General features: G+C 37.0%; 1 protein-coding gene across 4 annotated transcripts in view; it reads right to left on the bottom strand.

Moving 5' to 3' along the window:
* Positions 1–22,906, bottom strand: part of FARP1 (FERM, ARH/RhoGEF and pleckstrin domain protein 1) — a 180,583-nt gene extending 157,677 nt beyond the window's left edge. The window contains exons 1-2 of one of the 4 annotated variants that reach the window (XM_039335738.1): positions 22,468–22,906; positions 657–851 (exon numbers count right to left, since the gene is read on the bottom strand). In XM_039335738.1, coding sequence (XP_039191672.1) covers positions 657–827 — 171 coding nt within the window. In that variant the 5' untranslated portion in view covers positions 828–851; positions 22,468–22,906. Of the gene's footprint in view, positions 1–656; positions 852–20,634; positions 20,773–22,467 lie in introns of those variants that run through there. The other 3 variants (XM_039335736.1, XM_039335739.1, XM_039335737.1) reach the window with 3 other exon arrangements.
* Between the last annotated feature and the right edge of the window lie 4,494 nt (positions 22,907–27,400).

Raw genomic sequence — 27,400 nt, 5'->3', positions numbered from 1 at the left:
AGAGAATTATTATATATAGTCTTGAGCAGCCAGAGACAAGATGGATTTAAATGTACAAATAACCTTTAAAAACCAATGATTTCAGGCGATTAAAGCAGGCACATTCTGTTACAAGAAAATTTCAAAATAAATAAAACAAGTGATAGTGCACTAATTATGTACTAGTATTAGAATGTAATTTCCTTATTTAGATATAATACCTAAGATTTAAAATGTAACAAAGATCAAAATTACCTTTAGAGTATCTACAGAATAGTTAAAATGAAATAACTAAATTTGTTAATATTAGTTTTTTTTCTCTGTGAGGCTAATTATTCAGTTATTTCATAATTCTTAACTAGTTTATGGTAGTATATATTGCAACTGACAGTTTCAGGTAGTATTAAAACGTTGTGATTTAGATAATTAATAGCATCTTAAAAATATATTTTTTCTAAATAGTTTGTGATGATACCAGGAACATATGAGATGTTGGACCCTTATTGCAATTTTAACTATCTTTTAAATATTAAGATTTTTAACACTGCTCACGTATATGAGCTATTATCACATTATACAAAGTTACAAAACTAGAGGCAGATCTGCCTGGGTGAACCTTTTGCTTTCCTCCTTACCCCCAGCTAAGAAGGAACCGTGGACTCAGAATATCACCTTACCGGAATTTCAAATGTTTCCTGTGTATCATCCAGCATTTGGACTTTGATAGAAATAAGTTTTCCTGTAGGTGTTGAAGGCAGTTTCTGTCCATGTTCCAAAGTACTGATGCCAGCATTCTCCTGTACTCCTAGCCGAGATCCTGTTGTCGCTTTTTGCTCCACTTCGCCCATATCTGAAGAGACAAGCTTCTACTTCTAAGAGAGGGGCAAAGACAAAGAAAATATGGTACGATGTTAGTTCAATTACTTCAAGACTTCAAGTGACCTGCGACCACAATGAGACCAGAATTTCTTTGTTAAACAAGGTAATTCTTAAGTGAGTCATGCCCAATTTTGCCATGGTTGTTAAGTGAATCATTTTAGTCGCTAAGTGAATTATATAATTTTAGGCAAATCCAGCTTTTCCCATTGCTTATGAGAAGTTGGCTGGAAAGGTTGTAAATGGAGATCACATGATTCCAGGATGCTGCAGCCATTTTAAATACATGCTGGATGCCAAGCAACCAAATTGTGATTGTGTGGAGATTCTAGGTTGGTTGCAAGTGTGAGGACTGATTGTAAGTCATATTTTACAGTGCTGTTGTGACTTTGAACGGTCACTAAATGAATAGTTGTAAGTCAAGGCTACACAGGTTACATAGTAGATCTAAATAAAAATAAAAGAAATATTTTGCAATAAAGCTAAAAAAATTTTTTGTCTGAGATGAAATTATTCACTAATCAGAGTTCACAACAAAAACTGCTCAAAAATATGTAAAGTAAGAGTGATGATAAAGTCACTGGTTGTAATGTGCTTGGAATCCTAGAAAAATCATGAAAATTAATGAAGGGGTGATCAGAATTTTTTGGCTTTAATATTGCCTAAAATAGTGGTTTCCTTTTTTAATTAATGCAAATTCAATTAATTTATACGGGAAAAGGAATTCCAGGCAAGGAACTGTTCCACTGATTTTACTGAAAGTGAATTGATTCTTGAACTTTCTGGGGTTTTTTTAGCAGCAAGGTTATATATTTTCGACTCTTTGTGGGTAACAGTTAAGATGATACTATGGAACACTATTAGCCCTATAATTGATGGATGTAAATGTTATTTGTTTGATATATCAGATCATTATTTCATCTTTTCTTTTGCTCTTCTGATAGCCAAAACGAATCTTAACGCAAAGTCTTCTGCTGTTACTCATAAGCCATCCTTTATGTCTTTTATGCACTCATGAATTATAATTCCCAAGAATATAACAAAATGAAAGATACGAAAGAAATAAAATGTTTTCCTGGCTGACTGTCTTTGAAAATCACATAACGTTTATTAATATACAAAAACATTCATAATTTCAGAATATCTGTTACTGTGAATGCTTTCAGGACTTGGAACTGCAGGCTGACTACTGATTGAATGTTAGTTCTTTTGGGGTTGGTTGGGTTTTTTTTTTTTTGCATAATTAATTTAATCTCTCAGGGTCAAACTATATCAATAATTGGTCTCCAGAATCTAGGAAAAATAACTCTTATACAAGAAGGACATGTACAAAATACTGTAAGTTTCTACAAGTAAAAAAAATACAATGTCTTCTGGTCACCAAAAGACAATATGAACTGATCATATAAAATATTAAAGGCACAGCAGCTAAAGCCAGCGTTGTGTTCTTATATAAACAAAGGACAAAATAATTTTCCTATAACTATTAGAGATCATTGCCAATTACAATTAGGCTTCAGTGGTCATATTTATGAAATCCTAAATTGAAATCATGAAGAAATACAATAGAATATTAAGTAAGAAAAATGCCTAACTGAAATGACCTATTTCCAAGGTTACAAAGAAAAATAAGTAGGAACAAATAGTGAAAAGAATAGCAAAAGAAAAAAACTATACTTGTTATGATTTTTAAAAATCTACTGATTTAGGTAGCTTCGCTGTCTAAAAAACATAGTAAAACAAAATGTTGGTGCAGTTTTGGGACTCGTGTAAAGGTAATGTATTCTCAGGTTCTGTTTTTTGCTGGCCTAAGAAGAAAGTAACTTTTTTTTTTTTATTGAAAATTTTTAAAATTTCACAAAAAAAAAAAGATTCCCCTCCCCAAACCCTCCCAACCCACCCCAACCCTCCCCCAACCTTCCCAGAGCTGAATACAGGCTTAGTTAAAACTTAAAAGAAAATATTTTAAACACATGTAAACCATAAACAATTAATTACAATAATTAAACAAATTATAAAATACTTTAAGACCAATATATAAAAAGCAGAAAAAATTATGATTACAATCATTAGACAAATTATAAAATACTCTAACACCAATATAAAACTAAGAGAAATAATAATAATAATAATAATAATAATAATAATAATAATAATAATAATAATAATAAAATTAAAAGAAGAAAAAAAGAAAAAGAACCTCCCCCCAAAAAAATTAATAAGAAAATTAAACCACCCTTAAAATTTTATGAGCTTTAAGTGTAAATTATTCGGAAAAAAAACTAAACATTTTCTAATATCATACTTATATTATTTAAAGTTTATCCATCATTCTTTATAAACACCCTCAAAAACACACATACAAACATTACTTATAACATTGAAATTCCCTTATACATATTTAAAACAAAATATTCCTTTAAATGCTCCTTAGATATCTAAACATGCACTACCTATCTAAAATTTTCATTCAATCTCCGTAATATCATACTTATATAAAATCTAATCTATCCCTTTCTTTATCATCAAACACAAAAATAAACATATAAACGTTAATTATACCATTAAAGCAAAATACTCTTTTAAATACTCCTTAAATTACTAAACTTAAACTTCTTATCTAAAATTTTCATTCAATCTCCATAATCTTCTCTCCTCTTTACCAATAACCAATTCCATCCACCGTGAACTGTAATCTATCAATAACCTGAAAACAATCTATACATTCTTTGTCAATCTCTCTTATCCAAAAACCTCGAGAGAAGTGCTTGGAAATCTGCCCTTAAAGGTTGCTCCAAAAAGTTTATAGACCTTGCTTCTCCCGCAGACTCAGAAACAGATACTTGTGAAGCTTCCTTAACCTCCTTCTTCTGTTGCTCCTTTTCTTTGCATTTATGTGTTACACAGGTTATCCTCTGCTCCTTCATCTCAACTCAGTCTGAAATTTCCCAATTTTCATCAATATAGGCTCTTCAGACTGCAATTCTGCCTTCTTCTCTTCCAAAGTTTTAGACATGATAGGTGGCGATGAACATACCCCCAGGACCGAAGTGTAAAACTCTTTTGCTTTGAAAACAGTATTAAGTCTATAACGTGTCCCCAGTTAATTCACCACCATTCCAGTCGGGACATCCCATCTGAACAACATTCGCCTCTTTTTAAGTTCATCTGCTAAAAAAGCAAACTCCTTTCTTCTTCTTAAAATTTTAGATGGGATCTCCTTTAAAATTATAACGTCTTGTGAAGCAATCTGAAACCTCTTATTGTAAAAAGCTTGTATAATTTCATTATGCAGGGATCTTTTCCCAAAATAAATTACCACATCTCTTGGCAGATTTCTTTGCTTCGCCACCACAGAGTTAACTCTAAATGTTTTTTCAATTTCACTAAATATTTCCTCTTTTTCTCTGTCCAGAATCACAGCAAAGTCATTTGCAACCATCTCTCTTAGATCTCCTTGCAGAGACTCTCTCAAGCCTCTAATTCTTAAAGCATATTCCATTTCTCTATATTGAAGCATAAGAATCTCATCTTGAGAATTTTCCATCTCTTTTTCCATACCTTCAAGTTTTCCCTCCAACAGCTCCACTTTGTCTTCGACCTCTTCTACACGAAAGTTCAACTTTTCAAGAACAGAGGCAAATCCTTTTAAAGTCAAAACTATATCTTGCCTCAGAATCCTATTATTTTCTGCTAAAATCTCTTTCACTTCTCCCCTGATTTGAAATATAGCATTTCCCATTATGTCTTGCAAATCCTTTACCATTAATAACTGTGCCAAAGGAGAGGGTGAAACTATTGATTTAGATTGTTGCACTGATGATATCACCGAAGAAGAAACCACCTTAGGAGCTGTGGGAATTACTGGACGCTTTGGAGCCATCTTAGAAAATCTTTACTCCTTCTTAAAAAATACCCAAAAAAAGGAGGGGGAAAAAAAAGTTAAGCAAAAGAAAAAAAGGGAGATTAACTCCCAAAAATCAAAAACTCCTTCAAAAGGAGATCATTATAATAAAAAGAAAAAAGTTAAGAAAAAATAGAAAAAATCCGTTCCGTTATTTTTTAAAAGTACAAAAAACAAAAAAAATCCTTCAAAAAATAAAAAAAAAGTTAAACAGAAAGGGAAAATAATCCTCCTAAAATCCAAACCCAATATCAGAAAATCATTATAAATAATCAAATCCGTTCCATTCCGTTCCAGTCATTAAAAAAAAAAACAAAAAAACACCCAAAAACCTACCGATCGCCATTTTACTTTCCCTTTCAACAAAAGAAGAAAACAAAAAGAGGGAATAAAAGTAAATCTTTAAATTTAAAATCCAAATAAAATTGGAAAAAACAAAATCCTCTATTCAGCTCTGTCCGCTTTTAAAAAAAACTCACCAGATCACTTTAATCGCGGAGGTGGTTGCAGCGGCTTGTTTTGTCCCCAGAGACAAAAACAGCTGGGAAGCGGAGACAATCTGAACTCCGTGGGAGCACTCTTTTCACCCCCCCCAAAAGAAAACCTTGCGGGTGCATAAGAGGCTCTACCACTATTCAGACGATACTCTCCTTCCTCCCTTAGCCTGGGAAGGAGGTTTTGAACCGCAGAACAGCTGATGTCTGCTGTTCATAGCAGTTCTAACACTTTCCCAGGAGGACGGCTACAAAGTAGCCGCCATCGCGCGCGCAGATCCACCGGAAGAGCCTAGAAGAAGAAAGTAACTTATACAAATGTCACCACCTGTCACTTTACTCAATCTCATTTTATTCACAACACATGGGAAACTGTCAGTGTCTTAGACCAAGCTAAATGCAAAAATGCTAAGGTATTTGTGGAAGCTTGTCACTGAGACATATCAGTCACCAACAGACACACAGAGATAAAAAGCAGATACATTTACACACCATTCAAAAAGAGACCATAAAAAAGATAGGCAGCAAAAAAACAACCAGAACACATTCTCTTCAGTAGCCAACTGAAATAAACGGAGATTAACACAGACAAACCATTAAACAGAAAATATCCTAATCAAGAAAAAACATCCCCACCACATCGATAAGGCACACTGCTGTATATAAACAAGGAGCAAACACCACACTTGCTTGCACTGATGATATTACCTAGTTGGCTATGTCTGCAAACAAACAACCAAGTTCAGAGAACACCAAAGACTTCACAGTTCAACCCATTGTAAGCAAAATGGAAGCAGGGTTTCTCAACCTTGATGGTTTTAAGATGTGTGGACTTCAACTCCTAGAACTCCCAGCCCACATATATCTCAAGCTATCAGTATTGAGAAATACTGATTTAGAGAAATGTATGTAAATTTTCCATGTTTCTATGTTTGGAAAATTGGTTGGAAACAGGCAGAAGAGGCCTTCATCGTGCAGTAGATAAACAGTGGCTAAAATGATGATGAAGTAAATTTTATTATTTTATTTATTAATTAAATTTTTATGCCACCCATTTCTCCTATAAAGTGACAAGTTTGAATACTGATTTAGACCAATGTATGTATTGTTTGGAGGTGTGGGAGTAATCATTCTACATTCCTGACTACAACTTTCCATAGAACAAAAACCACAGACATTAACTTCTGTCAACTGGAACATTCAATATAGGGAAGTGATTACCTATTATAAAATATTAGGCTATGCTCTCTCTCTTAATTATAGCATTTCAACTATCTAAGCAATAAGCTACCTGATATCTTCCATAAACTTTGACCTTCAAATTCCACTAAACCTAAATGTCATAACTATAGCCAAGCTTAAGGGAAATGCAAAATATCTAAACGTCACCAAGTTATTTCAGTGAAATTATTTAAAACTGGAAGCTAAAAAAGTTGTTTCATACACTATGTTTGTAAAAGAATAATAAGGACACTGATAGGTCTTTTAAAGCAAACTTATTTTTATTCTGTCATAATGATTGCATGGATCAAGACTATTTCTTCAGATGGATGGAGTAAATGTATCTATCAAAATACACATTTTCATCTTCATGGTAACATAGTTTCATCTATCAGTAATCTTTTATGTATTACAATGATCAGATACATGGAATATTTCTCTGAAATACAAACATGGTTAGAAATTGAAGATAAACAATAAGAGAAATCAGACAAGAAGGTATACATTCTGGTAAGAGTTTATCCATATGGAGGAAATCAACTATCAGAGTAAATCCATGGCACACATCCAAGCAATGTGAAGACCTGACTATCCAACAGAACATAGATAAGAGATAAGACCCTAACATTTATTAAATGAGCTTGTGTTAACACTCATCATGTATGAACCAAATGTAACTCTTGCCATATTTTCCTCTTTAAGAATAGAAGACATTTTAAAAAGCAACATATTTTATGTCTATTTTTTTAACCATTGAAGAACCCTACCCCAATTTCCTAATCAATGCAGTATGGTACTGGACTTCATTATCAAATTTGAAATAATGTAACATTGATAAATGATTGATTACATGAAGAACAATCCGCTAAAATAGTTAAACTATTTTCAAGCTTACTGGAGGTAGTGATAGCTAAAACAGCCCTTTATTGATTTAAAGGTAACTAATCTATTTTATTTACATAGCTTCTAGAAAAATAATTTTCAAATCTGTATTCACTTACTGGTTCAAGTCTTGATGATTTCAAATGTAAAGAACTGACATAGTATATTATTTTAATTCTCTTTGAAAAAATACACTTTAAGACTTTAATTCTAAATTATGAATATTTTAATTGTTCTTTAGTATCACATTTTGTTACAAAGTAAGCCATTTAAAGAGCTTAAAAATGTTTAACCATAAACATTTAATATTTAATTATAATCCAGTGTTATTGAGTTCTGTGGATCTCAGCTGCCCAGAGTCACTTGTTAGCATATAAATTTAATAAATTAAATAAAATAAACTCCTGGCTGAATGCTCTTAAGTTATACCAGGGGTTAGGCAACCTTGGCTCTTTTATGACTCGTGGACTTCAACTCCCAGAATTACTGAGCCAGCCATGCTGGCTCAGGAATTCTGGGAGTTAAAGTCCACGAGTCATAAAAGAGCCAAGGTTGCCTACCCCTGGGTTATACCATTAAGCACAAATTTCCACTTTCAGGCAGTTGAGTAGTTAATACAACCCATTAGCTACAATAAACACTTCGCAGTTATTCCAGAATACGAAAAGATGAAGTAGAGTCTTGGCTTACACTTGCAGCCAAACTTTTCAATTCCTTTGATAAGATTAACTAAAGCACAGATATATGAAAACTGTAACACCGGCCCTATTCAAAATAAGACTCTTGTACCAGCTAGAAAACATCACATTCATTCAACTACGTACAAGTGGTTCTTGACTTATGACCATAGTTAAGACCATAGTTAAGACTAAGCAAGCCAGTTGTCAAGTGAATTGCGCATTATTTTACAACATTTTTGCCACACTTGTTAAGTGAATCGCTCCAGCTATTAAGTGAAGCACATGGTCATTTAGCAAATCCAGCTTCTCCAATTGACTTTCTTTGTTGGAAGCCAACTGGGAAGGTCATAAATGGAGATCACATGACCCTGGGACACTGCAACCATTGAAAATACATGCTGGTTGCCAAGCACCCAAATTGTGATCATGTGATTATGGAGATGCTGCAATGGTTGTATGCCTGAGGACTGATTATAAATCACTTTTTTCATTACTGTGGTAACTTCGAACAATCACTAAATGAGTGGTATTTAGTTGAGGACTATCTGTAGTCCTTTAAAGCAGTGGTTCTCAACCTTTTTAATGCTGCGACCCCCAACCGGTCGTAAGTCGAGGACTACTCAACCAGTCGTAAGCCGAGGACCACTCAACTGGTGCAGCACCGTTTGCAGAATGGGACTTTTGGTGGGCTCAGCAGGGCAGAGACAGCCTGGACAATTCCTATTGGCTTTTAAAAGCCAATAGAATTAGACTCTATTCAAGAGAATCTATTCTATTGGCTTTCAAAAGCCAATAGAAATAAAAGGGAGTAGCACAGCTAAGGAAAAGGGGAAAAAAATGGCGGACTGCGTTGTTTGGCAACCCCCGTGAAATGGTCGTTCGACCCCAAATGGGGTCCCAACCCACAGGTTGAGAACCACTGCTTTAAAGTAAATGTCATGGAAGATAAAGGAATTAAAATTTCTTAACAGTTCTCAATAAAATAATTCATGGCATATCAAAATAAGCAGGCTCATTGCCTAGGTATAATGTAAACACCATTTTGTAAAGGCAAGAACATTTAAATTAAGAAAAAAATAACCTAATTTCAGTTTTTTGCAACTATAACACAGTTGTAGATACATATGTTGTCTATTCTATTCTATTCTATTCTATTCTATTCTATTCTATTCTATTCTATGTGATCCTAAAGTTGGGAATATAGACCTGATGCCTTCCAGAAGCAATCTGAAAAAGAACCCCAATGAAAGATATTAATTTTGAAAAAACAACAACAGCCAAAATGTATTCTTGGAGGCAATTCAAGACTACTTTCAGTTTGGGAAATACAAGAAAATTGGCACTGTTTGAATTTTTATTTGGCTTCATTGCTTTCGACCATCAATCCTTTCAGCTTCTGACATCATCTGGAAGACTACATATTGCCTATCAAATACACAAATTTAGTTAAAACATTTGTTCTTATCTGAAATGTTTGCCTTTATTAATTCACTCCAGTCTGTTGAGGTTATTTTAGTCTGCAGTTGCAAAACACTACAATAATCCTTAAGGATTAAGCAACTTAAAGGCTAAAAGGTATAATGTCAGGAGGTTGCATGAGCTATAGTTTATTCCTTCACTGACATTGCAGCATCTACACGTCTCTTCCTAGGAATTTCTAGGAAGCCTGACTTTAATTTAACCTTTTAACTTAAAACATATTTTGAAAGCTGGTAGAGTATAAATCTCTTGCATATTTTTATTTGTAATAATGCCACTCAGCCAACACAGGTAGCTTAGATCAGCGGTTCTCAACCTGTGGGTCGGGACCCCATTTGGGGTCAAACGACCATTTCACGGGGGTCGCCAAACAATGCAGTCTGCCATTTCCCCCCCCTTTTCCTTAGCTGTGCTACTCCCTTTTATTCTATTGGCTTTTGAAAGCCAATAGAATAGACTCTCTTGAATAGAGTCTAATTCTATTGGCTTTCAAAAGCCAATAGGAATTGTCCAGGCTGTCTCTGCCCTGCTGAGCCCACCAAAAGTCCCATTCTGCAAACGGTGCTGCACCAGTTGAGTAGTCCTCGACTTACGACTGGTTGAGTAGTCCTCGACTTACGACTGGTTGGGGGTCGCGGCATTAAAAAGGTTGAGAACCACTGGCTTAGATGAATGTTTCTTCAAACTTGGAAACTTTAAGAAGTAATGGATTTCAATTCCCAGAATTCCCAAGCCAGCATGCTGACTAGAGAATTCTAGGAGTTGAGGTCCACACAACTGAAACCTGCCAAGTTTTAAAAAACATGTCTTAGATCTTTCTTAGAAAATAAAATTTAAAAAAAAAATGAGATAAGCTAAGTTAATGTGGTACAAAGTCCCTAACAGACTCAGAGCAGATAATAGAGTGCAAACTCAGCTATTTGTCTTATGATAAATTATAGATCTATCGCTCTCCGCATCCACCTCACAGTTTCTAGATTGCCATGTTCTCCTCCTCCTGAGGGGCAGTCACTGTGGTTTCAAGATTTCTGTAATGGTCACTACTCCAAAAATTTGGCCTGCCCTTGACTGCAAAAATTCAGAGAGCAAAACTTGAGAAAAAATTAAGAGGAAATCTCTCCTCTCCTCTCCTTTCCCTTTTGTTTTGTTTGTTTTATTTGGGGGTTTCTTCCGCCAAAGAAAAAAGATTGCAATGTATTTCTTAGTGTCCTTTAAAATAATACTTAAAAAGTTAAGATGTAAAATGAATCCATATTTTAAAATGCACAAAATCAATCAATAAAGCTTGCGAAAGGATAGAAACCAGTTACCAAGCCCTACACTAGATATTACCAATTTTGCAGCTATTTAAAAATCCTTTAAGTCTCATATAATATTTTTGATGGGATACATTATTAATCAAGTGTTGTTATGAAGATGGATACAAATGCAAATCAGGCTTTTAAGACCAGTTTTCACAGTCATCTGGCTATGTTACTCTCCAAAGATTCTGGGTATGCTATATTATGTCACTCAGAAACATGACAAACTTGGAAATTCAGTGGAAACTCCAAACAGGATTGTAGCCTTATACAAATCACTCTTGCTGGAACATTTGCAGCTAATTTTAAGAGTTGCTTAAACTCTTTTTACAGTAGATTATATTAGGTGGCTAATGAACACACCTAATCACTCCTTATTATTTCATTCTTTCTGACTGAAAAATAAATCTATAACTGCACAATAAGAAACATTGATTAAATGCTAAAAAAAATAAGAAAAATAATTCTAACAGTCTATTTTAAATTTATCCAAAAACGTTAGTAAGAAATATTTCCCAATTATAGAGTTTTGCCAGAAAAAAAATCAATACATTCTGTTTGAGATGCTTTTAAACTAATCCTTTTCTGATCATTGTAATAAATAATTACTTTGAATATTTGGGTATACAAGAAGTGTATAGTTCAGATGTATATGTGCTATATGTAACTCAACAAATCGTGATATAGAAATTTGCTTTCTACTCATATTGTCAATCTATTTAGTTACATATTGCCAAACTACCCTTTGTATTCATGTATGGTGAGCTAGAGATGCCAGGGTCCACATCTGGAAAGTATTGTGTTGTTTTATCTGAACTGCTAGTAAAACTCTAGGATTTCAGAATCGGTGGCTCTATTTAGCAAACTTTGACTTATATCCCCAAAACTAAGCAAAGTCAAGAGGTAGTTACCACCTGCCTTGAAATCCTAAAGCTATTGGCTAAACTGAGGAGGAGGGGGCAGGATCTGGAAAGGCAGCAATGACAATGCACTTCCATACTGTTGCAAAAGGAGCCAAACAAAGTATGGTTAGGATTGACTCAAGGAAGTCTTTACCTTGTTTGGAAATCCCAGTGATTGATCTGGCCTTTGGCATGCAAAGCATGTGCTCTATTACAGAGTGTGCTGCTTGGTCCACAAAGAAGCTACAGCATATACAAAGTACAGTACTAGCTTCCCCCAGCCTTAAAACCTGAAATGTTTTCCTTTATTAATAAAGTTAGCCTATTTGGCTTGGGAAGGCATACTAGATTCTTGTATTCATCAACAACCTAGCCAAGGAACTTTGATTCATGTATTTGTAATCTGATTAATTACAAAGTGATTACAAACTAAATATACACTGGTTCCAAGTCCTATAATAAATTAATATTTGATCATTCCTTAAGAAGCATTTTATGTTTCTTCCTTGAATTTTTTCCATACAAAAGATGGATCTTTCACATTATCCAATATAGTTTTATTGGCAACAGAACTGCTTGAAAAGGCCCCAGTGGGTATCACGTTCAGCAAAATTCAGAAATCAATTTGAACTCATTTGCTACAAAAGAAAAAAAATCAGCCCAAAACTTTAATAGCATCTCATAATATTTTAAAAATTAGTAAGAAATGAAGATCATCTTCAGCACTTCCTTTAAAATTCAATCTGGATTGATTTTCTATTGCACAGAACAAGTATGGGAGTGTGTTTGCAAATGTCCAACTTGGCAGTCATATTAAGTATTTCCTTTGAATTCCTGGAAAATATGTTTTTCTTTTAAAATTTATCCTCAAAAAATGTCAGTATCCTTTGACTAAACACAGCTGTTTCACACAACTAAATAGAATGTTCTTTTTCTCAACACTTATAGTGTAACAACTATACTGTAATAGCACTTCTTTAGCTCACCATATCAAAAAGCAAATAATTTAGAAAAAATATTGCGTTAACTAATTTGCATTTGTTGTGAGGCTGATGTCTTTCCTCTTTCAGATGTTATTCATGCCGGACAATGCAGTTCTTCCAAGTGCTATACGCCTTCTGATCTCAGGGCTGCAGTCAGCACTTTGGTCAATTTTAGACCCCAGGAAGATGAATTCCTTTACTGTTTTGATGGTCTCATTGTTGATCTATACTCCTACCTGTGTGTTCTCTGCAGTTGTCATTATCTTTGTTTTCTTGATGTTAAGTTGCAATCCAAATTTTTCACTTTCATCTTTGACTCTCAGAAGTAGTCACTCCAGATCCTCCTTGCTTTCCATAAGCAATGTTGTATCATCTGCATATCAGAAATTGTTATTTCTACCATCAATTTTAACCCCAATGGTAGATTCCTCCAAATGTGCATTTCTCATAACTATTTCCGTGTACATGTTGAATAGCATAGGTGACAGGATGCAACCTTTTCAAGTGCCTTTTCAAATTCTGAATCATTTTGTGTCTCCATATTCCGTTTTTACAATGGCTGCCTGCTCAAAGTATAATGATTGAATGAGCTGGATTACAAGCAAACAAATTAAACTAGGTTGCAATCAAAACAAATTAAAACTTTGTCATTCTAATTAAAACCAACAAAGCTATGTCCTTTCCATAAGTGAACAGAGATTTCATAAAGTTATATGATCAACTAAGAATAGTTTCAACAAATAAATAAATAGCTCTAGCTGAGAAAATTCATAGTTACTTCAGGAATATTTTTTTATTAGAATTTCTATTCAAAAGCAGCTCATTAACTATCACTAGCCTCCAGAATCTTCAATCAATAAAATGCTAAATAGAAGTTGGAAGAAGCAATGAAGAAAATCTAGAAACATTATGATTCTTGACCAGATCTTTCAGACACAATCACCATTAAGGCCAATCAGGAGTTTTATTTTTTTCCCTACAATCTCTTCAATTGAAATCCTTCAATGTAATATAAAGAGTTCTGAACCCAGATGTTATTTATTCATTTTAGTGTATGCAGAGTTGAAGCTTTAGTGAGAAAATGGAAAAAAGGTGAGAGGATGGAAAAGAAAGGCCACTTGTGCAAGAATTCAGAACCAACAAACCTTAGTTAAATTCAAGTTAGATACAAAATCTGTTCAAGCTGGATGGAATTAAAATTGTATGATGAAGAGCAGACCCTCTAAGTCAGAGATTCTCAAAGACTAGTCTACCAGCAAGGTCAATTAGGAGTTCTGTCAGAAGTTACCTAAATTCACTAGCCAGAATCACTTGCTACCTCATCTGGGACTTTCAGCATTTGCCAACAATCAGAAAGCCAGTTGACTGTTGGTTCAGATGGGGCTGAAGTAGCAAGGCAAATGTCATTGTATGTGGGGAGATCTCTAGTTATCAGCTGGCTAGATAGGTGTCAATACATGTGGAGGCTTCCAACAGTCAGCTGGCTACAACCCACTGACTACTTCAGCCCATCAGCCCCAACTTCAAATGGAAAATAACTATGTAATTTTAGATTGTCTAAATTAGGATACTTTATATGCTGAGACACTCATTTCTAGCCACAGCCTTATTGCTTCTTCGCCATAATTCCATTTGTACCAACTCCAGCCTCTTCCATTAAATAGCCAAGGTTGCTGTGACATGAATTCTGGACTACCCAAAAGAAAGGCAAGAACAGCAAATCAGCATGCCATAGGAAGAAAATCCAAAATTCACATTCTGATAGCACTAAGATGCTAGTTTTCCTCTCTATCCAACCAGCACACAATGTCTTTATTCAGTTCACCAATATCACAGTATGCCATGGGAAAAACATTTCACCACTAATGGTAGCATACAAAGCTGTCTGTAACATATTATAGTTATATAGCTTGCCAAAACGATATTTGGCTCAGTGGTCGTTGTTTATAACCGTTTCTGTTGAAAGAAGTTTGGAATTTGCAGGAAATTACAGCAAGCCAGAGCAATAATCAGTTCATTCATTAAGATTCAGAAAAGATATGTGTTTGATTCCAGGACCTCAATTTACACAATAGCAGGGGGAAATCTGCCAATTCTCCCTCCTTCTATCACTTCCAAGCACACCAAAGGGATTGAGAAGGTTGGAAAATATCATTCCATAAATATTAAGTATGCTTTTCATGGAAATATGGTTACACTCAGTTCAGCTTGGTTTTCTCTGACTTCCAAGTAAGGAATACCAGTATAAAATCTCTGCCATCCTTGCATTGTTAAAGATTTCCAAAACATTGCAAATCAGTAACAAATATAACCAAGGTGTAAACACAGCAGTGCAAAAACACAAATCTAACATTATCTGGCTTCTGAATAAAAATTGCATCAGCACATATTTTCTTTCTACATTCCACAATTAAAAGGATGCTCTGGGCTACAAATCAGCTCTCAAATAATTTGAGAATAATGTATCAAAAGCAGCACTGAGAAAGGAACAATGGAACTTTCAAAGAAAGACTACAATATAAATTGCATTTTAAGAGTACAAAAACCTGGATCTATATGGAGGTAAACTATTTCACATGTATCATACTGGATAATAGAGCACTTAGTGACATCACCAGGCAAGAATAGCAAAAACTTATAAGGAGTGGGAAGTTAGTTAGTTTAACAGGCACCAAAACTATTTCTTAAACTGAGAACAGGAGAACAGAGATCAACATGAAAGCCTAATAAAAGGGAAAAAATGATGTTTCCATTTACATATGAATCTTGACAACAGGAAATAAGTGCAGTGATTGGGAAAAAACTGGAAAATAAATCAAGATGACCATCAATGTCCAAAAATCTGACTATATTTATCCACATGAACAGCAAATTAACCTATGCCAATTTTTAAAAACTCGAGAAACTCACTTCTAAAATTAAATAATCCATAATGAATATCAGGATGAATCACAGTTGGATGATACAAAATACAGGTCAATGAAAGGATGTTAAAATAAAACATTAACAAAATTCAAGATTATATATTTTCAACTATTTTCCAAGTCTCATAGTAGTTCACAGCATCAGGTTTTATTATTATCCCACATTTTTTTCCACTAAATCTAACATTCCCACTTCATGCAGGAAAATGTACACTTGTGTTTGGTTGATCCCTTTTTTTCAAAAGAGAGGAAATATAAAGTAGCTGCAATTCAACAATCACTGGACAAATGTACTTAAAAAACTAACTGGGAACATATTCTTCTTTATGCTATAATTAAAGGTAATGCAGTTGCTTCAGCTAAGCAATTTTAAGTCCAGTGAGAGTCATATCACTGGAAAGTTCATTTCCATGCTCATTTCTGTGGATTACGAGCTGGGCTAAGAATTCAATTATATGCCTCTTGGCACAGCTCTTCTGTCTATTGTGCATATACATTATTTAGAAAACATGCATACAGTTCTAAAAAGATAGTGTCACTTGTTTGTAATGTCACTTGTTTGAAATATGGGGAAAATGCTGAACCTATACACAAGTGTTGGGGAAGACAGAGTGAGTTTCATTCAGATTGCCATCAGCTCTACATAAATTACCAACACTGAAGCATGGATAACTCTGTGCTGAGTGTGCAATTCCATGGTGGGTGTCAGCTAAGTCTGATTTTGAATCCTCCAAAAATTCTAGAACAGCCCTTCAAGACTAAACATCAGCAGAATGAAAGTAACAATAGGGGGATATCTGTATCCTTCTTATATTACTGAGGAGACCTAAATAAATAAAAAAAAATACTGGTTCTCATTAGATAACAACTGATTAACCTTACTGCCACTATTACCAATAAGCTTGAAAATAGTTTTTAACAGTCTGATCTTCATAATCATCAGTCTTACATCAATAGCACATGTACTGAATTAGGTAATACCAAGTTCAATGCTGCATTCAATAGGAAATTGAGTGTCCTGGTCTTCTGAAGCCATACCAAATAGATTTAAATAAAATAATGTAATTTTTCTTAAAGAAAACATCTACACATTCCTTCCATATACTTTACCTCCAGAAAAGATTAAGAAAGATGCAAGGTCTGCAAGTGGGTGGAAGGAAAGGAAAAGAAAAAGAAAAACTCATCCCCATCATCTGCCCTGTGATCCATTAGCAGTTCTTCTATCATAGTGTGGTGATATACAGGGACGATCTTAGAGAAATTATATGGCGACTGGTACAGAACTACAATTACAGGTAGTCCTTGACTTATAACAGTTCTTTTAATGACCGTTCAGTTACAACAGCATTGAAAAAAGTGACTTATGACTATCTTCACACTTACGACCATTACAGCATCCCCAAGGTCATGTGATCAAAATTCAGAGGCTTGGCAACTGGCCCATATTTATGACAGTTGCAGTGTCCCAGGGTCATGTGATCAACTTTTGCAATCTTCTGACAAGCAAAGTCAACGGGGAAACCAGATTCACTTAACAACCGTGTTACAAACTTAATAACTGTGGCAAGAAAAGTCGTAAAATGGGGTAAAATTCACTTTACAAATGTTTTGCTTAGCAACAGAAATTTTGGGCTCAATTGTAGTCGAGAAATACCTATAAAGCCCAGTAAAGAAATAGATTTTCTTTTTCCTAGTGAAGAAAACATTAGAAAGAAACTGACTCTGCCTGAACTCCCTGGTCTCCCAAGGAAGAGCAAACACAGCCATACTTTCAAAATTTGGTTACTATAGTCTAAATTCGCCATGTCACGTGACGTGCTGCAATGTATCACAACTTTCTTTGCATTGCTGGAGCTGGGATGGGCGTGGCCTCTGAATGATGCAACCAGCCTGTGGGCCGGCCGTTTGACACCCCTGCTATAGTCTATATCAGGGGTCTACAACCGTGACAACTTTAAGACTTGTGGACTTCAGTTCCCAGAATTCCTCAGCCAGCTATGCTGGCTGAGGAATTCTGGGAGCTGAAGTCCACAAGTCTTAAAGTTGTCACGGTTGCAGACCTCTGGTCTATATTCAAGACCTGAAGTACTCTTACTCTGTTTCCTCATTTGGTCTCTGAAAGGGCTAAGAAGCAGATTCTCTCCTTTTTCATTATTGTGAAGTATTTTAAATTATTATCCCATTCACTTTTACACCAACTGCAATAAAGTGATGCTATAAAACAGTCCGATAATATAAAAACATTTTTCCAGTGAGGTTCCTTAAAGAAAGCTTCCAGCCTCTGGTAGGAATGGCTGCCTTAGATGCAACATATTATGCCACACAATAAGCCAAGACATTTAGAATATGGCTTTTGAAGAAAAGAGAGAAATAGATGAAAAAGAACTGAAAAAAATAACTCAGATGGACAATTACAAAGATTTTGAGCAAAGTATAAATATCTAAATAGTGGTTAATTGTTAGGGGAAAAAAGAATGAATGTTGAATCTTTTTCTTAACAATATATTTTATTATGTAATATCTATCTCTGCTTTTGATCTTCCACTTTGTACAATGTTTACATAATGATAAAATATTTTTTAAAAAAGAGAAAGCTCAAGAAACACATATTATACAATTAATATTATCAGGGCAACTTTTCATGTGCTCCCAAGATGTCCAAGGGAATAGCAGCTATACACCAATCTATTCTCAACCATTCAGTTTGCTCAGTTCACATATTGCAATAGGCTGATGTTGCTCCAGAGACAGAATAAAGCCATGTTTGAACTTTCTAAACAATTTACAGCTAGTTATGATTTTCATCTCCTTGGTCTTGTCATTTTTCTTCTGCTATTGTTGCTGAGAAGAGTAATGGTTTTAGGTATTAGTCATCAAAGCAGTAAGCACAAGTCCATGTTTATGAAGTCATTTTAAAGCAAGATGCCAGTTCTGGTTTGCTGGAAGATTATATATTATAGTTAATGCAGATTTCAGTCCAGTTAAACATTGAATTCAGTTAAATTAATTAATTCAGTTAAGCTTCCTTAAGACTCATGATACTACATTATATGTAATCTGATTAATTGAACACCAAACTGCAGGGTAATATTTTAATGTGAGTACATAATTGTTCACCTTACTTCTACTAACAAGAGAGTTTGGAGAGACTGTTAAAAACAGCATTATAATATTATTTAAACTGGGTCATATCCAATATCAACGGCTTCTTCCAACATTTATGTTGGATGCTTTACAACAAAAAATGCATACCCAAAAATTAAAATACAAATAACTAAATAATCCTAGGGCCTAAATAGTTATCTTCTCATTCCCCAGAGTCCTATTAATTTGAAAGTAAACTTGAGATCATGACTGAAAAGCTCATTACATGCTTTGGTTAAAGAGTGTCAAAAGCAATAAATGCTTTTTTTTAAAGGAAGGGAATAAAGCTAAACAATATGTATTTTTCATATTAAAATAAGTATCATGAACCTTCCAAGAGGTGCTTTGCTTCAATCATACCTTTCATAAAGCAATGCCTTGATAGGACTCAGCAAAGTGAAGTCCCTTCTAGCCTGCCAGAGGAGCCACCATAGTGCATGAAAGCAGTTACTTTGCTGGCTCTTCCTTGAGTTTCTTTTTTTGTCCTTCAGAAGACCCCTGTTTCTTTATCACATCTTTTCTCCCCCAAAAGCAAATTCAATAGATTCAGCGGTTGTCCTGACTCATTACTTTCTTGGTGGCATTTATATCCTACCTTTTCTGAGGGAATTTATACAGAGGCTTTCCTCTTAATTTTATTCTTGAAACAAGAATGCTGCAAAATAAGTTGGGCTAAGGAAGAGAGACTGACCCAGTCACAGCAAATTGCATAAGGGAATCCAAGCCTAGAGCCACTTATTTTTTCAAAAGAAAAAACGGAATTTATTTCAAGGAGATTCAAAACCTGTATGCATTTTGGCTGCAAAGAAACTAGTCTGCATCATCCTAGAAACTCTAGTCTTGTCTTGCTTTCAACCTTCTTTGCATTGGTGCCTCACTAGTTTGCCATATGGGAAGTATCCTAGATATGACAAACTGCAATTACACTGACTTGCTATCTAAATATATGTGGGAAAGGATTAATTTATAGAATGTATCTCTGACATGCAGAAGTCATCATAACATATCAATTATTAAGGAGCAGGGCTGCACAGAATGGCAAAATGTATGATTTGCATTCATAGTATAGGCCAGTGGTTCTCAACCTGTGGGTCGGGACCCCATTTGGGGTCGAATGTCCATTTCACAGGGGTCACCAAACAAGGCTGTCCGCCATTTTTCCCCCTTTTCTTTGGCCACACCCCTGGCACCCGGTGATGTATAAGTGGTTGGGGGTCACCACAACATGGGGAACTGTATTATGGGGTCACAGCATTAGAAACAGAAATTTCTGTTGAGAACCACTGGTATAGGCATATCAATGATAGTACAAATACAAACACAGCAAATACCTTAATCCCAAACATTCTAGCTATCCAAAACCTCTTCACCATGATAGATGAGAAACATGCATTTTTTGTGAATGTATTCTATTAATTGTATGCCTAAGTGTTAAAAATTTCAGTATTCTTCAATCTACTATGCTCCAAATGTTGCCGGTTACACTGTTGGGGATGAAGAGCATTCAGTTGAGAAAGAGTAAAATAGATAACTGGCAGAAGAGCAAGCAGGGTTTTCCAAAAGTCCTGCTGGACTAGAGTAGCATAAAGCCCCAGTAAAGAAATAAAATAAATGAGAAGTGAAAGGCATTCAAAACATAAGAATGCATTGATAACTTGCAAATAATATTAAGTCACCAGAATTTTAAAAAAAAATCATGTTATATCTTGTCACAGTGCTTTTCCATTCTATTCAATTATTTGTAAACTGCCCAGAATCACTTAGATAAATAAAATATCCATCCAATCAGCTACAATTCATCAGGCATAGGATAACTTGAGTGATAAGAGAACAGCTTATTTGTGATAGATCTGAAAGTAGCTCACCTGATTTAGGAGCTGTGTATCATTGTACAATTCATCATGTATGCAGTCTCACTTGGTGTTCTCCAGATGTTTGGAGTTCAATTCTTATTAATTTCCATCTAATCTAATAACAGGGAGTTGTCCAAAACTTCTGAAGGGCATCAAGTTCAGAAGGGCTGCCCAATGAAATATATTTCATTTCTACTGAAATACACCCATTATTTTGATCTGCAGCAGAGACATACAGGTGTGTATTCTATTCCACTGCATGCAATTACAGGAATTCTTCCACCATTGTTCTGCTCAGTTTTGAAATTTACAAATATCACTGGTATTAAATGTCTATTGCAAATATCACTAAACTGAGAGCTGTTGCACTTTTATTGGGCTACACCGTTGCTTCCTGGGGGAGGGGGGGTGGAATGGTTTCTTTTAAAGGAAATATTTGGCTCCTGGTCAATCCCTTCAAGATCAAGTTAAAAGGTTTCAATACCAGAAGCAGAACAACCCAATGCATCTTTTGCCTAATAATTAATGGAGCAGGACACCTCAGGGTATAGGATGAGGGTGAAGTTAGTTCTCAGAGCTTGTGGATTGGTTTCTGAATGTTTCATTACCAGGCTAGGTAACACCTTCAGCAGAGGTTAGGGGATGACAGTTATGTGCTGATTCTAGGGTGACACTTGAGGGCATGTGTATGTAGGTATGTTTATTCTTGTGAACATGCAATTCCTCTGGAAGTCCTAATTTAATTAACTCCATGTTTGCAGATCTTATTCTTTGCTATAGGGATTAGGTCTGGGTAACTTATTTGGGGTTTGAGGAAGTTTGCTAATTTTAGTTGATTAACTTAGTTTCAGCTTGACTGTTAATTATCTAGTGGAGATACTGATTCTCAGACCATTGTGGATTCTGTTAATATTTTAAGGGAAGATGGAAACAGTACAAAGAATATATTTACATATAAAACTTCTCACAACTAGTATGTCCCTTTGGCTTCTCCTGCCCCCAGAAACACTCAAATTCCACCACCCACCCATGGGACCTGAACCCAAACCCTCCACCCTTTACCTCGACCGCTTTATACACTGCCAATTCTGCTCAGTCCCACTACCTGGGCCACTTCTGCCCTTCCCACAACACATTTTCCAAAGTCCTGATCCGCTCTGCCTCCCAGGGGCGATAATCGACCTTTCACTATGATACCAAAGAGATCCAGGTCTGGTTTCTCATACCCAGGACACTCTCCCTCACCTTCCTTTGTGCCCAGCCCACCTGACTGAGAGAGTGATCGTCGGGATGATCAAAGATGAGTGTCTCTGTCTGGAGAGTGATAACGTGTAAATGGCTCGCTTCCAGCGCCTTGGGAAAACAAGGGGCTCGGATGATGCCACCCTCCCTCCCAGCCGCTCCTCCCCCGCCCACCGGCAGTCTATCCTGCAAAGAGTAAGAGGGCGGGGAGAGCAAAGTAAGGGGTAGCAGGGAGCGAAGGCCTTTTGCGCGAACAAGTTCCAAATCCCGAAGAAACAAAAGGCACCAACTTCGCAAAGTAGTCTTTGGATATCAAGCCCGGGGCGAGGCGGGGCGGAGATGTTCTGGAGAGCGGGGGAAAGAGAACAGCGCACACACCTTAGCCTTCTTAAAGCGGATTTCCAGGGCAAGAGATTCCCCCCCACCACCCCCGCTGAAGTGTCGCCGTCTGCTTCTCCCCGCCCCAGGCCGACCTCTGCCAATCAGCCCCTCTCCCCGCGCGCCCCCAAGGGCTCCCCCCCTCTCCGCAAGCAAGCCAACCAGCCGAAGCGCGCGCACCCCAGCCGCTTCTTCCCATTGTTTCCAAGTCCTGCGCTCCCTTACCGTGCGCGGCGCTCCTCTCAGGCTTTGCTCGTTGTGGCGGCCACCGGCGGCGCAAACAAGTCGGGTGGCGGTCGCTGGAGGGTCCGAGCCATTAAAGGGTCTTCGAAAAGACAGAGGAGGGGGCGGATGCGACGGCAGCAGAAGGAGGGCAACAGGGGCAATATCGAGAGAGCGATGGGACCGAGGTCGCCATGGCTGAGGCGCCAGAGGAAAGGGAAAAGGCGCCCCGGCTAAGGGGCGGGAGCGGGAGCTCGAGATGTCCAGTCGAGGCAAGAGCAGGGAACCGGCGCAGCTGCTCCGGGTGTCTGTGGCTGCCGTCGCCTCCTGCTCCTTCTCCTCCCACTAGCGCTCCGGCCCCCGCCTAAAGGGGAGGCGGGGAGGGGAACCGCGGCGGTGTAGAGCCCCCTCCAGCGTCCGTGGGCGCGTCCTGCCCCCGCCACACAGCTTCGGCCCCCGCCTCCTCCCAGAAGCACAGCTCCGCCTCAGCCTCGAAGGGCCGAGTCCTTTCCCGTGGAAACCACCTCCTCCCGGTGGACCAAGCTCGGGGGCAACCAGCGGAGGGAGGGGAGGGGGCGGGCCGTGGCGGCTCCGGAGGCCCTTTAACGGGCACGGTGTTTAGGTGTGTGTGCCTTTCCTGCGCAAAGAGGCGTGGCGGTGGCTACAAGTGTTCCGAGCTCTACAGAGGGGGCAGCGCGGGATTGAATCCGGTACAAAGTGGGAACAAAGGGAAGCGGATCGGAACGGTCAGCGCGGGCGGCTCCGGGATCCGCAGCGAGGTTAAGAACGCCACTATCCCCGACAGAAACTAACCTCCTCTGGTGAAAATCCGGTCAAATTTTACTTGTATCGCTGTTGAAAAGCGAAGGTAGTTTACCTTACAACATTCCCCAAATGCTACAAGGAGTCCAGAGTAGAGTATCTTTCCCTAGGTGACGTTTCCCGCTTTTTTTTAGTTTCTACACCGACAGATCTTAGAATGCTTATTCCCGAGGGGGGAGGGGGAGGGTGCAGCTTGTCTAGATTTCCCTCCCGAACAATGATCTGTGTGCGATAAGAGAAAATTGCACTGGGTAGGAAATGGGAGGTGACTGGAAAGCAGCAGTGTCTGGTTTGAGAATGAGGCAGATTGATTTCCCCATACAAGCTTTATTGGCAAGCATGCTCCGAAAAATACAATAAGCTATATTATTTATTTATTTAAAGGATACATAGATGTAACTCCGCAGCAATACATAGCGCAGTATTTTTAGATTGTGCCAGGAGCTGTCCAAAATCCCTGGCCTGTTACTTTCCCAGAGTGGCAGTTGTAGATAGTACTCACTAAAAGGTGTGGTAAAATTGTTTTGTTTTGTTCTCTTTAACAACGTTTGTCTGCAAAAAAGAATGGAAGAATGTTAAAGAAAGCAAAGTTTGCAAATTAAAAAAAAATGCGATTCCTGAATCCATTGTGAAATTCCATAATTAAAGGACAGTTGAAGCACATTTTCTTCTATTGAAGTGGAAGCACCTTTGTACATTTCTCCAGTGATTGGCTATTTAACATAAATATGTTTGCAAATGGTTATTAATTTTCCCTTCGTTGAATAATAGCACCTCACCTTTGAGAATCAATTTATTGCAATATAAATCATGCTTCATGACAAGGGTATATAGCTTTGCTTGATAAAATAAAAGGTCCATTTAAGCTGCAATTGAATGCCAATTTACCTGGAAGAAACATGCTGCATCTGAATCCAATAAGACCTGTAGCTGAACATATATAAATTATCAACCAAAAATCTTGTTCACAAGATCTAAACAAAAGCAGGAACAAAACAATTCTGTTCCTGTTTTTAACATCTGATATACAGAAGCATTGGAGATAATACCATATTGTTTAGTGTATTATTGAAAATCAACTGCAAAGAACTCTATAAGGTTTTTTCCCTCCTAGGCTAGACAATAAAAAGAAAAAAAGACCTATTATGGTTAGTGGTTAAAGTGTTAACGTTACGACTAGGAGGGAGGAGCTCATTCTCAGTTATTTCCATTTTACTTAACTTACGGGTTATGAGGAAATACGAGAGGGTAGGGCATTTTGTTATACTACCTTGAGTTCCTGAACCAATTGTGTGTTGCAAATCTAATAAACAAAATGATAGCAGTTCATGTTTTCTGAATACATCTTTTCTTGCTGGTAACATCAATGTTACTGAATTATTAGTTGGATTAGATGAGTATTGGATCTGACGAATCTTGGGATTTTGCTTACACTTGCTTTATCACCCGGTTGGCTACTAATCTGCACTGTGCCTGCACTGCAATTTAGCAAGCACATCCTTTTGCCTGACTGAATAGGGGTTGTCTTCGACATATAGCCATTCGTTTAGTGACCGGAGTTACAATAGCTCTGAAAAAAGTGACTTATGACTGTTTTTCACACTTACAACTGTTGCATGAACCAGTTGCCAAGCATCTGAATTTTGATTCCATGATCCCATGATCAAAATTCAGATGCTTGGCAACTGGTTCATATTTATGACTGTTGCTGTGACCCAAGTCATGTGATCACTTTGTGACCTTCTGACAGACAAAGTCAATGGGGAAGCCAGATTAATTTAACAACCATGTTACTAACTTAACAACTGCATTGATTCACTTAACAACTGTGGCAAGAAAGGTTGTAAAATGGGACAAAATTTATTTAACCAATGTTTTCACTTAGCAGCAGAAATTTTGGACTCAGTTGTGGTTGTAAGTTGAGAACTACCTGTAACTAGATTTGCTAAAAGGGAATGTTTTTCTACCTTAACACACTTTGCAGAGGTTTCAAAGAAGGAAAACCAGACATTGGTGAGTTAAAGCTCTCATTATTTCTTCTGTTGGCTAGCCTATTTTTATTCATCATGATGTCATTTCTACAGCACAAAGAGCTGTAAATATATCAAAATACAAGAAAAGTGTATTATAAGGAAAATTAGGAGAGGATCCTTATGTTTATTTATATGCCTTTATTTTATGTGCTTCATATTCCTGAATATTCAGAGCAGATAGCAATCCAGATCATCATAAAAACAAGAAAATTATCTGAAAATAATAATAAACTGTAATAGTCCTGGTCTCATAAACAGAAGTTCAAAAACTAATTTCTCAGTTGAAAAATAACAAAGCCCCCATCCAAGAGTGGTAAACAGTTTTACCCAAATTCTTAAAATCTAATTTCACCCAATGGTATCTGTTCCGGCTCTTTTCTTCACTACCCTGACTAACTTTCCCAATTCCACAATAATTCCATTATTCTTCTAATATACAGAAAGAAGACAAATCTGATTATGCAAACCATCACCATATCAGTCCCTTATCTGTAATCAGTAAATTATATACCAGTTTTTTCTATTATAAACTTACTGGTTGGGGGGCTTTCCAAAAGCATCCTGGCATCAGAGCAGGCAGAGTTCACACCCAGCCATTCAACTTTGAATCAAGGCACAAAATTACATTACCCAAGTGATAAATAGCCTTACCAAAGGCAGCCTTTATGTGGCTTTCATAGAATTAAAGATGGGCTTTGATTCTATAGCATGCGAGAGACTTCAGAGAAAATTAGCTATAAGATTGATAGCAACCTTCTTAAATTAATATGATTGTACTTAGAAAGTACCATGCAAGTTAAGGTAAATTGTACAGGAGAACTAACTAAACCTACTCCCAAGCTAAAAGGTATAAAACGAGGTTGCATACTAGCCCCATTATTGCTAAATGGATATATTAATGCTGTAACTGAAGCCTTTGCTAAACTAGAATTTCACGCTCCATCTCTCTGTTGATGATACCTCCATACTTTCCATAACCCAGGTAGGGCTACTTGGATGCCTTGAAGTATTCTCTTCTTATTGTCATAGGGGAATGGCTTCAGGTCAATAACCCTAAAGCACTGATTAGCTGGAAAATTAATGACAGACCTATTGAGCAAGTGCTGACTTTTAAAATATATAGGCATTCACTTTCAATTGTCTACTCATTGGATCAATCAAGCAACCTTCATGTAAGAGCTCCCAAAGCATCATTTGTGATCGTTAAATATGCATGTCAACATGGTAACAGCTACAGTGAGGGAAAAAATTATTTGGTCCCCTGCTGATTTTATATGTTTATAAAAATTATATGATCAGTCTATAATTTTAATGGTAGGTTTATTTTAACAGTGAGAGACAGAATAACAACAAAAAATCCAGAAAAACGCAGTTCAAAAAAGTTATAAATTGATTGGCCTTTTAATGAGTGAAATGAGTATTTGAACCCTTCGGCTTCCTCCACAGATTTTCTATGGGATTAAGGTCTGGAGACTGGCTAGGCTACTCCAGGACCTTAATGTGTTTTTTCTTGAGCCACTCCTTTGTTGTCTTGGCTGTGTGTTTTGGGTCATTGCCATGCTGGAATACCCATCCACAACCCATTTTCAATGCCCTGGCAGAAGGAAGGAGGTTCTCACCCAAGATTTGACGGTACATGGCTCTGTCCATCGTCTCTTTGATGTAGTGAAATTGTCCTGTTCCCTTAGCAGAAAAGCACCCCCAAAGTTTAATGTTTCCACCTCCATGTTTGATGGTGGGGATGCTTTTCTTGGGGTCATAGGCAGCATTCCTCCTCCTTCAAACACTGCGAGTTGATGCCAAAGAGCTCGATTTTGATTTCATCTGACCGCAACACTTTCACCCAGTTCTCCTCTGAATCATTCAGATGTTCATTGGCAAACTTCAGACGGGCCTGTAAATGAGGATGGAGTAGAACCCCTGTCCCAATTGATCCAACGATACCTGCTCTATGGCCTCTATGTTTAGTAAATGTTGAATGGCTTCCTTCATAAGACCCTGTTTTATGGGATTTCGCGACGGGGGCAGGCGATTAGTTGCCGAGGGGGATGCATTAAGAATTCCAGGGACAGACCGTCCCT

The sequence above is a fragment of the Crotalus tigris genome, unplaced genomic scaffold (genome assembly GCF_016545835.1).
Source record: "Crotalus tigris isolate CLP2741 ecotype Arizona unplaced genomic scaffold, ASM1654583v1 scf7180000017658.5313226, whole genome shotgun sequence".
NCBI classification, from domain to species: Eukaryota; Metazoa; Chordata; class Lepidosauria; order Squamata; family Viperidae; genus Crotalus; species Crotalus tigris.
The sequence above is the reverse complement of the archived record's forward strand: the minus strand, read 5'-3'. Positions and strand labels throughout refer to the sequence as shown.